This window comes from Thalassophryne amazonica, chromosome 16, assembly GCF_902500255.1.
Source record: "Thalassophryne amazonica chromosome 16, fThaAma1.1, whole genome shotgun sequence".
Taxonomy (NCBI): Eukaryota; Metazoa; Chordata; class Actinopteri; order Batrachoidiformes; family Batrachoididae; genus Thalassophryne; species Thalassophryne amazonica.
In genome coordinates, this window is record NC_047118.1 from 33,054,785 (window position 1) to 33,067,458 (window position 12,674).

A 12,674-nucleotide genomic window follows, 5' to 3' on the forward strand; every position below is an offset into this window, starting at 1 on the left:
AGCAGGTTCTGATTGGAAGACCTCAAACTCCTGCTGGAAACATAAGGCTGGATCAGGTCCTTAATGTATTCCTGTGCCTGTCCATGTAGAGCTCTAAAGGTCAGCACGAGGATTTTGTAATTTATCCTGTAAAAAACAGGGAGCCAATGTAAAGACTTGAGGACAGGAGTAATATGCATTCTCCTGTGGGCGCGGGTAAGAAGTCGTGCAGCAGAATTTTGCACTACCTGCAGGCGGGCCAGCTCTTTCTTACTGAGGCATGTAAAGAGACTGTTACAATAATCAAGTCGTGAAGAAACAAATGCATGCACAATCATCTCTAGCTCATTAAAAGCCACCATTTTGCGTAATTTGGAAATGTTTCGAATTTGGAAAAAACAGTTCTTAACGAGCTGCCTGGTGTGATGTTCCAAAGACATCCCTCCATCCAAAATGACACCCAGGTTACGCAGGCTGCCTTTAACAGAGCTGCTCAGATTACCAAGGTGATTCTTAATGACAGACATAGCACTATCTGGAGCTACAATCAATGTCTCAGTCTTATTAGAATTCAACTGCAGGCTGTTTTCAGTAAGCCAATCTGTAATTTTAGTGAGACAACTAATGAAAGAACAAATTTTCTGTGCTTCAGTTGTCTTAAAAGAACAGTACAGCTGCAAGTCATCGGCATACAAATGGTAGGACACATCACAGAACTGCTGGATCAGCTTACCAAGAGGAAGGATATACAGCAGGAACAAAATCGGACCCAGGACTGAGCCCTGCGGGACACCCCACAAAAGATCAGCAGATTCAGACATCACATTGTTCACAGAAACACTAAAAGTTCTACCAACCAAGTAAGAGTTAAACCACTCTAATACAGGACCTGACATGCCAACCGTATCCCGCAATCTATTAATCAAAATGCCATGGTCAACGGTATCAAATGCAGATGACAGATCCAATAAAACCAGCACAGACCATTTACCACTATCAGCGGCCATCATAATGTCACTAGCCACCTTCAACAGGGCAGTTTCAGTGGAATGAAACTCACGGTATCCGGACTGAAATGTGTCATAGATGTTGTTAGTCTGCAAAAATGATTTAAGTTGGACACAGACCACCTTTTCCTAGACTTTAGCCAAAAAGGGGGTCTTTGATATTGGCCTAAAGTTCTTCAGTTCCATAGAGTCCAATCCTGCTTTCTTTAGCCGTGGTTCCACAACAGCATGTTTAAAAGAACAAGGAAACACACCAGTCGACAAGGACATATTGAAAATTTTAACAATACAAGGCCCAATAGAGTCAAAAACATTCATAAACAATCTAAAAGGAACTACATCCAAAATACCAGAGGTTGGTTTCATTATGTTGATGACAGATAGAATGTCCTCAATTGTAACAAGCTTAAAAGAGGTCCAGCATTGAGTGGGAGGTCCCAAATACCGGGAATCACAACAAGAGGGCAATGAGAGCGGGAAACTATCTTTTATGACTCTGACCTTGTCAATGAAGAAATTAAGGAACTCATCACTACTTGTTTTAGGAAGAACAGGAGTTACAGCAGCAGCAGGTGACACAATAGAGCTAATTGTGTCAAAGAGCACTTTGGGATTTCTCTTATTTGAGGCAATCAGCCGATAAAAATAGCTTTCCCTGGCCTCCTCTAACATCTTATTTAAGGAGGATATTAGATCTCTTAAATGTAGCCTGTGGACCTCCAATTTTGTTGATTTCCATAAACGTTCAATCTGGCGACATAATCTCCTTTGATTCATAATCGCATCATTGATCCAAGGACAAAATCGGCCACAGGAAACCTTATTACCTTTAAGTGGTGCTATCTGATCCAAAATAATAGCACAATGGCTGTTAAAACAGTGCATAAAGCCATCAATTTCAGTAAATTCACTAAAAAGTAAAGGGTCAAATTTATCACAGAACTGCATAGCAACTGCGTCTGTGATAATCCTCCTCTCCACCCTAGTAAGTACTGATCTAGGCTCAGGTGGGGCCATCAGATCAAAGAAAACACAGCAATGGTCACTCAGAAAAACATCCTCCACACACACATTGGCAATATGCAAGCCCAATGCAAAAACTAAATCCAAAGTGTGACCTTTAGTGTGGGTGGGGCCTGACACGTACTGCTTAAAATTAAAAGCCTCAACCATTGATATAAGTTCCCTAGCTGGGCTGGAAGTGTCATCATCAATGTGTAAATTAAAATCACCAATAATCAAAACCTTTTCCATACAAATTATAGATGTTAAAAAATCAGTAAAATCCTTAAGAAAAGTCCCAGCATGACCTGGAGGGCGATAAATCAATATGCAATAAAATTTATTCGAGGAACCAACTTCCATCATAAGCGCCTCAAAAGAGGGGGCGTGTTCTGCGCTCGTGAGTCTGCATGTGTACCTGTCCCGGTACACCGCAGCCAGTCCTCCACCACGGCGGCAGGGGCGGGGCTTCCCAACAGCCAAGCAACCCACAGGACAGAGCTCATTTAAATGAATCAATCAATCAATCAATCAATTTTTTTTATATAGCGCCAAATCACAACAAACAGTTGCCCCAAGGCGCTTTATATTGTAAGGCAAGGCCATACAATAATTATGTAAAACCCCAACGGTCAAAACGACCCCCTGTGAGCAAGCACTTGGCTACAGTGGGAAGGAAAAACTCCCTTTTAACAGGAAGAAACCTCCAGCAGAACCAGGCTCAGGGAGGGGCAGTCTTCTGCTGGGACTGGTTGGGGCTGAGGGAGAGAACCAGGAAAAAGACATGCTGTGGAGGGGAGCAGAGATCGATCACTAATGATTAAATGCAGAGTGGTGCATACAGAGCAAAAAGAGAAAGAAACAGTGCATCATGGGAACCCCCCAGCAGTCTACGTCTATAGCAGCATAACTAAGGGATGGTTCAGGGTCACCTGATCCAGCCCTAACTATAAGCTTTAGCAAAAAGGAAAGTTTTAAGCCTAATCTTAAAAGTAGAGAGGGTGTCTGTCTCCCTGATCTGAATTGGGAGCTGGTTCCACAGGAGAGGAGCCTGAAAGCTGAAGGCTCTGCCTCCCATTCTACTCTTACAAACCCTAGGAACTACAAGTAAGCCTGCAGTCTGAGAGCGAAGCGCTCTATTGGGGTGATATGGTACTACGAGGTCCCTAAGATAAGATGGGACCTGATTATTCAAAACCTTATAAGTAAGAAGAAGAATTTTAAATTCTATTCTAGAATTAACAGGAAGCCAATGAAGAGAGGCCAATATGGGTGAGATATGCTCTCTCCTTCTAGTCCCCGTCAGTACTCTAGCTGCAGCATTTTGAATTAACTGAAGGCTTTTTAGGGAACTTTTAGGACAACCTGATAATAATGAATTACAATAGTCCAGCCTAGAGGAAATAAATGCATGAATTAGTTTTTCAGCATCACTCTGAGACAAGACCTTTCTGATTTTAGAGATATTGCGTAAATGCAAAAAAGCAGTCCTACATATTTGTTTAATATGCGCTTTGAATGACATATCCTGATCAAAAATGACTCCAAGATTTCTCACAGTATTACTAGAGGTCAGGGTAATGCCATCCACAGTAAGGATCTGGTTAGACACCATGTTTCTAAGATTTGTGGGGCCAAGTACAATAACTTCAGTTTTATCTGAGTTTAAAAGCAGGAAATTAGAGGTCATCCATGTCTTTATGTCTGTAAGACAATCCTGCAGTTTAGCTAATTGGTGTGTGTTGTCTGGCTTCATGGATAGATAAAGCTGGGTATCATCTGCGTAACAATGAAAATTTAAGCAATACCGTCTAATAATACTGCCTAAGGGAAGCATATATAAAGTGAATAAAATTGGTCCTAGCACAGAACCTTGTGGAACTCCATAATTAACTTTAGTCTGTGAAGAAGATTCCCCATTTACATGAACAAATTGTAATCTATTAGACAAATATGATTCAAACCACCGCAGCGCAGTGCCTTTAATACCTATGGCATGCTCTAATCTCTGTAATAAAATTTTATGGTCAACAGTATCAAAAGCAGCACTGAGGTCTAACAGAACAAGCACAGAGATGAGTCCACTGTCCGAGGCCATAAGAAGATCATTTGTAACCTTCACTAATGCTGTTTCTGTACTATGATGAATTCTAAAACCTGACTGAAACTCTTCAAATAGACCATTCCTCTGCAGATGATCAGTTAGCTGTTTTACAACTACCCTTTCAAGAATTTTTGAGAGAAAAGGAAGGTTGGAGATTGGCCTATAATTAGCTAAGATAACTGGGTCAAGTGATGGCTTTTTAAGTAATGGTTTAATTACTGCCACCTTAAAAGCCTGTGGTACATAGCCAACTAACAAAGATAGATTGATCATATTTAAGATCGAAGCATTAAATAATGGTAGGGCTTCCTTGAGCAGCCTGGTAGGAATGGGGTCTAATAAACATGTTGATGGTTTGGATGAAGTAACTAATGAAAATAACTCAGACAGAACAATCGGAGAGAAAGAGTCTAACCAAATACCGGCATCACTGAAAGCAGCCAAAGATAACGATACGTCTTTGGGATGGTTATGAGTAATTTTTTCTCTAATAGTTAAAATTTTGTTAGCAAAGAAAGTCATGAACTCATTACTAGTTAAAGTTAATGGAATACTCAGCTCAATAGAGCTCTGACTCTTTGTCAGCCTGGCTACAGTGCTGAAAAGAAACCTGGGGTTGTTCTTATTTTCTTCAATTAGTGATGAGTAGAAAGATGTCCTAGCTTTACGGAGGGCTTTTTTATAGAGCAACAGACTCTTTTTCCAGGCTAAGTGAAGATCTTCTAAATTAGTGAGACGCCATTTCCTCTCCAACTTACGGGTTATCTGCTTTAAGCTACGAGTTTGAGAGTTATACCATGGAGTCAGACACTTCTGATTTAAAGCTCTCTTTTTCAGAGGAGCTACAGCATCCAAAGCTGTCTTCAATGAGGATGTAAAACTATTGACGAGATACTCTATCTCCCTTACAGAGTTTAGGTAGCTACTCTGCACTGTGTTGTTATATGGCATTAGAGAACATAAAGAAGGAATCATATCCTTAAACCTAGTTACAGCGCTTTCTGAAAGACTTCTAGTGTAATGAAACTTATTCCCTACTGCTGGGTAGTCCATCAGAGTAAATGTAAATGTTATTAAAAAATGATCAGACAGAAGGGAGTTTTCAGGGAATACTGTTAAGTCTTCTATTTCCATACCATAAGTCAGAACAAGATCTAAGATATGATTAAAGTGGTGGGTGGACTCATTTACTTTTTGAGCAAAGCCAATAGAGTCTAATAATAGATTAAATGCAGTGTTGAGGCTGTCATTCTCAGCATCTGTGTGGATGTTAAAATCGCCCACTATAATTATCTTATCTGAGCTAAGCACTAAGTCAGACAAAAGGTCTGAAAATTCACAGAGAAACTCACAGTAACGACCAGGTGGACGATAGATAATAACAAATAAAACTGGTTTTTGGGACTTCCAATTTGGATGGACAAGACTAAGAGACAAGCTTTCAAATGAATTAAAGCTCTGTCTGGGTTTTTGATTAATTAATAAGCTGGAATGGAAGATTGCTGCTAATCCACCGCCCCGGCCCGTGCTACGAGCATTCTGACAGTTAGTGTGACTCGGGGGTGTTGACTCATTTAAACTAACATATTCATCCTGCTGTAACCAGGTTTCTGTTAGGCAGAATAAATCAATATGTTGATCAATTATTATATCATTTACCAACAGGGACTTAGAAGAGAGAGACCTAATGTTTAATAGACCACATTTAACTGTTTTAGTCTGTGGTGCAGTTGAAGGTGCTATATTATTTTTTCTTTTTGAATTTTTATGCTTAAATAGATTTTTGCTGGTTATTGGTAGTCTGGGAGCAGGCACCGTCTCTACGGGGATGGGGTAATGAGGGGATGGCAGGGGGAGAGAAGCTGCAGAGAACTCATTTTCCCTCTGCCACATTTCTGTGAGGTAAAGACAATCCAGGTTTCTCCTGACGAAAAGCTCATTGATAGAGAGTGCTTTATTTGCTATGGAGCGGGCATTCAGTAGTCCAATCCAACTCAGCGTTAACGAATCCGTCGAGCCGACGGGGCGCAGCGGGATTGCCTGCAGACATCTCCCACGATCACGTGACGCCCAGCTGTACCAGCAGGACCGACGTTGCTCCGTGGATGTACACACAGAGAGCCAAGATGAACCCGAAGTCCAGGCACATCCATCAGGAATCCAGGGACGTACAGGCCGAACCTCGTTATGCAGATGGGTGGTGGGATGTGTAAACAGGGCAGCACAGCCAGCCATATCCTGCAGGAGGAGGACCGGGCGCAGCCATCTACACCTCCGATGTATACGGGCCGCCGCCCATACTTCACGCCTGACCCTAACCTGGACGCCTGCTCTGCAGCCTCTTCTTCTCCTCCTTTTAGATTTACCTGGACATCGCAACAACATCAGGTATTCCTGGGAGGAAGGAGGGCAGACGAACGGGGGAGGAAAAGTTTGTTTGTAGCGATCCCAATCATTAAAGAGGCATTCCATTGACTCTTTAATTTTGAAAAGAGAGCTGCGGTCGTAAGTCCTTACAGCACAAACACAACCGCTGCCTGTCAAAGCTAATATAACAGCACACACGATCAGAACCAAAACAAAAATTTGACGCGGCAACAGACGAGCAGCAGCCAAAACAAACACAGGCGCCATCTTGTCCACCATTGAAAACCGTCGCGACGCTATTTCTTAATAGCGTCGCTATTAAGAAATAGCGACGCTAGTGCAAAAAAAGCGGTCAGTTTATTATTGATGATCTGCACATCTCCACCCTTAGTAATGGCGACACTAATAGACTGAGGCACGCACGTCCATTCCAGTCTATATTTCCATGGCAAAAACACCGGCAGTGTAAATACACATGCACACACGCACATGAGCTGTGTTCATTCAGCAATGTAGCTGGTGGGCAACAGGTGTCACTTGCAACAGCAAAGTGCAAAAGCTAAAAGCACTCCAGTTTAAAAGGCAGAGACAGGTGCCACTCCGATATGCCCACAACACACCAGTGACTAACAAGGTGACTCAGTCGAGATGTCAGTTAGCAGCATACAACCCAACTGTCACTGTAAGTAACAGTGTAGAACGGGGTGGGCAATCATGTGCCATGAAGGGTCAAAACACTGCAGGTTTTCCTTGCTACCTATCACCTCAGCTGGTGATTTCTTTAATGATCAGGTGTGTCAGAAGGTGATTTCATTGACAATCAGATGTTTATGTTCAGGGGAGAAGCTCATTAGCAACCCACCTGCTGAGGTTACTGGTTGCAAGGAAAACCTGCAGTGTCTCAGCCCTCGTTACCCACCTCTGGTCTAGAAGTAAGCGAGTGAGTAGTATAGACACAATTCAAATGTACTACATTGGCCTGATCTTACCTGTCCTTTGACCCGTATGTTGACATACCCACGTATGGAGTGAAAATTTTTATTTCGATGTACAATGAGGCAAATAAGTATCTGATCCAGTTAAAAATCATACAATGTGATTTTCTGATTTTTTTTTTTTTTTAGATTCTGTCTCTCACAGCTGATGTGTATCTATTATAGAAATTACAGATCTCTCCATTCTTTGTAGGTGGGAAAACTTGCAAAATCAACAGTGGATCAAATACTTCATTTGCCTTATGTATAATTGTACAGTTCCACAGACCTGCAGACACAATTACCATTGTCATCGACAGTCTCACTCCCGACTCAACACATATTAACACTTGGTCCGTACCCCATAGCCTCAATATGTGATGACTTTGAACCCTCCTTCATGTCACTTAGTGACAAGTGGGTAGCATGTTAAATTACGGCAGTCTAATTTCTCTCTGATAACCTACAAAACTATCTGCTTGATTCCCATGTCATCCCTCAGTACAGCAAGGTACATTTTTATCTATGTTTGGGTTAGGGTTAATGTTACCATGATCACTAAATGGCCCAACTCATCACAACAAGGGTGTTACATCAAACTGTGATGAGTTGGGTTTGAGAATGTGTTGTTTTCATGTTTGCTTTCTATTTTCTTGAATTTTACTAGGAAGTTCTTCAGTTACCAGGCTCCAGCTGCATCACGGGATAGGGTAACTCTGCCAGCTATGGAGGTAGTAGATCATCAAGGTACTGTTTGAGTACTACTCAATCATTAATGAGTATCTGGACAGCCTAAGGTTTATGCATATTGCTTTTTGCCTACAATATGGTAAGCTCGTAGGCATGTTCAGATGTAGTCTATGTGTTGCAGATCATTACAATTTTAAGTAATTATCTCCTCATTTGTTGCCAGAAGAAGCCTTTGTTATGTAGCAAAGTGAAAAGTAGAACAAATGAGCCCCAGTGGTCTTGCAACCAGGTTTCCTATGGTGTGCACCTAATCTCACCCCCATCCTGAGATAACTCTGACACGCGGTCTTCATACCTTTTAACATCCGACGTCCAGGTCAATACAAGGCGGAAATCAGTTTATGTGAGGAGATAAACACTTTGCAACAGTAAAGTTAATATAATAATAAAGCAGCAAATGTTAAACCAAGATAAATCAACATTACGAACGAACAGGCTCCTCTGAAACTTGGCCATCTGCGAGACAACCCACTCACTGAATATACTATAGATAGCCTGGCTGCTGAATCACAGTCATTGTTCCTCTCCACCACACCCCTTCCCCCCCCTTCACTTCCTTCTCTGTCTTCTTCTCGTCTCCTTGAAGTCGAGCTAACGTAATTAACGGTGCCGCTTTTGCTTCTCCGCAACATCCTGTCAGACAGTGGAGTCCACAATCCGATACAAATAATTGCCAGCACGATTGTGTGATTAACATCACAATGACTTATTCAAAAAGCAAGAACCACTTTAGCATCATTATTAAAACAGTGTCAGAAATTTTGCCAGACAGACACATTTTGTGAGACATACTAATGAGACAGTTGTGTTCAACTGCAAATTGTTAAAACGTGTGTCGTACAGGCTTGTGCTGTCTGAACTCAGTTTCACAAGAAGGAACCCGACTGTGGTGTAATTGAGAGAGACAACAAACGGCGATCTTGTTAGCTAAAGCCATGCTTTCTAATCTTGCTCCTGGGGAACCTCTGGCCTTCGTCTTATTCAAGCTGGCCCTGCTCTAATTAACACCTGATTAACTAAATAAGATGTTTTCATGTTGACAGAGAGTTGGTGCCTCTGCGCTCTATTGGGTAAATGTAGCTGATTCTGTTAATCAGTTGATTAGAGCAGGGAGCGAGATTGAAAATGATGCACAGTAAAGGTCGCCCACAAGTGAGACTGAGGACCAATGAATGAAAATTTATCGGAATGTGGACATTAACACGAGAGATCCTTCAGTTAATATGGAGAGCTGTTTTGAAGGACCAATACATGCATTTGGTGACACAAGCACCAAATGTGGCATGGTGATTGTCATGACACGACATTTTGGAATATGGCCACCACCTTCAATTTTCAAGTGGAGAAATTGGCCATATTGGGTAAGTCCTACCTTGGGAATCATCATACCAAATTTGTTGCTTGTATTAGCATTTGCACAATTGTTCTGTAAAAAATGATCTTACCTTCTCCACTAATAGCCGAAAAAAGAGACTTTTACTTAATAGGCCTGATCTTTACAGTCCATATGAATGTCGTTACAAGCACAAGACATTTCATTTCTATGCATTGAATACATGGCGCTCTGACACTGAGTGGATACAACAGAATTCATTTTTGCAGTACTTACACTCCAACCCCAAATCAGAAAAATGGGTCGTGGTATAGAAAATGCCAAAGGAAAAAAAAACCTGCAGTGATTCTTTCTTTTAGTTTGACTTCTATTCCATATGAACACAAGACATTTAATATTTTGTGTGGTCACATCAATTTAATTTGTTAATGTATATATCCATTCCTGGATTTAAGGTCTGCAGCACAGACCAGTTTTTCTTGGTGTCTGACTTTCTGGTTTCTGCAGCCATACGACAGCAATGCACCAATACAGCACCTGATTTAGCCTCATTTTTAGGCCAACATACCCATGGGGGCACAGATGAGTGCAAGTAGTCTTACAATTTAAAGAACATTGGAGACCAGTGAGAAACTGAAGCATGCATTGGTTCTTTCAGTTTACTTTTTTGTTTGCTTTCAGCTGGGTGCAGAATGGGGTCCAAAATGTGTTTTCAAATGGTGGTCTGGGTTAACAGCGATGGAGCAGAGAAAGTCAGTTGAGACAGAAATGTATTTTAAATTGAAAAGACTTTTCAGAGCATTATATTCTGCACAGTAAGTTGAAAGGTGCACAAATGTATTTTATATCATACCTCTATTGCTGGCCATGCTGCGCTGTAAGATCTGCTCCACCCTCACTGCCATATCAGACATGTTCTGCGCGATTGCCTGGATTCGCTCCACTAGTCCCATAGGCTGAATCCTAGTGAAACAGATTTTGTTTTTAGTATTTTATGGACCATTGCACTGACTACACCACATGCAAAAATCATTATCCAATGCAGTAGCTCTCAATCCTTCTTTCCATTGTGCTTTTCTTTGCAAAAAATAGTCATTATGGTACGCCGTCAACATATTTGAATTTATAATATATGGCAGTAACTAGAAGCATCTTTTCATTGCTCACGTTGAACTATTATATTCTTACAGACGACTAAAATTTAAAATGATCATTTCAAAATGTGTGTCTTTCTGACTGATAACATTTATTGGTTTTTCACTGTTCATTGTAAACAGAAGACAATAATTGTGTAGACTGTTGAAATTACAAAAAGCCTTTAATCACTCATGGAAAATGTTTAGTAGATAAAATGGAGCCTCAGCATGATAAAAGAGGCTTTCAAGAGGAAAAAATAACAGAAAAAAAATTCCCCCCAAATCATATATATATATATATATATACATATACATATACATACATATACATATATACATATACATACATATACATACATATACATACATATACACACACATATACATATATATATACATATATATATACATATATATATATATATATATATATACATATATACACTCAACAAAAATATAAACGCAACACTTTTGGTTTTGCTCCCATTTTGTATGAGATTAACTCAACGATCTAAAACTTTTTCCACATACACAATATCACCATTTCCCTCAAATACTGTGCACAAACCAGTCTAAATCTGTGATAGTGCGCACTTCTCCTTTGCTGAGATAATCCATCCCACCTCACAGGTGTGCCATATCAAGATGCTGATTAGACACCATGATTAGTGCACAGGTGTGCCTTAGACTGTCCACAATAAAAGGCCACTCTGAAAGGTGCAGTTTTATCACACAGCACAATGCCACAGATGTCGCAAGATTTGAGGGAGCGTGCAATTGGCATGCTGACAGCAGGAATGTCAACCAGAACTGTTGCTTGTGTATTGAATGTTCATTTCTCTACCATAAGCCGTCTCCAAAGGCGTTTCAGAGAATTTGGCAGTACATCCAACCAGCCTCACAACCGCAGACCACGTGTAACCACACCAGCCCAGGACCTCCACATCCAGCATGTTCACCTCCAAGATCGTCTGAGACCAGCCACTCGGACAGCTGCTGGAACAATCGGTTTGCATAACCAAAGAATTTCTGCACAAACTGTCAGAAACTGTCTCAGGGAAGCTCATCTGCATGCTCGTCGTCCTCATCGGGGTCTCGACCTGACTCCAGTTCGTCGTCGTAACCGATTTGAGTGGGCAAATGCTCACATTCGCTGCTGTTTGGCACTTTGGAGAGGTGTTCTCTTCACGGATGATGCGAAGGAGATGTGTTGCACTGCATGAGGCAAATGGTGGTCACACCAGATACTGACTGGTATCCCCCCCCAATAAAACAAAACTGCACCTTTCAGAGTGGCCTTTTATTGTGGGCAGTCTAAGGCACACCTGTGCACTAATCATGGTGTCTAATCAGCATCTTGATATGGCACACCTGTGAGGTGGGATGGATTATCTCAGCAAAGGAGAAGTGCTCACTATCACAGATTTAGACTGGTTTGTGCACAGTATTTGAGGGAAATGGTGACATTGTGTATGTGGAAAAAGTTTTAGATCGTTGAGTTAATCTCATACAAAATGGGAGCAAAACCAAAAGTGTTGCGTTTATATTTTTGTTGAGTATATATACTTTTCTGCTCTGGGTGTGAAATGTTTAGTTATTCCTCGGCCTCCTTTAGCAGTAACGGTACTTGTAATAAGTGCAGCTTATTCGTAGCTTTGGAGGCCAAGCTGGGCGAATTGGAGACTCGGCTCCGCACCGTGGAAAATTCTACAGCTAGCCAGGCCCCTGTAGTCGGTGCGGACCAAGGTAGCTTAGCCGCCGTTAGTTCCCCCCTGGCAGATCCCGGGCAGTCGGGAAAGCAGGCCGACTGGGTGACTGTGAGGAGGAAGCGTAGCCCTAAACAGAAGCCCCGTGTACACCGTCAACCCGTTCACATCTCTAACCGTTTTTCCCCACTCGACGATACACTCGCCGAGGATCAAACTCTGGTTATTGGCGACTCTGTTTTGAGAAATGTGAAGTTAGCGACACCAGCAACCATTGTCAATTGTCTTCCGGGGGCCAGAGCAGGCGACATCGAAG

General features: G+C 41.6%; 1 protein-coding gene across 1 annotated transcript in view; it reads right to left on the bottom strand.

The window, feature by feature from the left end:
- Nucleotides 1–12,674, bottom strand: part of LOC117527670 (alpha-1,6-mannosylglycoprotein 6-beta-N-acetylglucosaminyltransferase B) — a 275,993-nt gene that overhangs the window by 180,721 nt on the left and 82,598 nt on the right. The window contains 1 exon segment of the mRNA XM_034190115.1: nucleotides 10,370–10,479. Within this exon segment, the coding sequence (XP_034046006.1) occupies nucleotides 10,370–10,479 (110 nt within the window).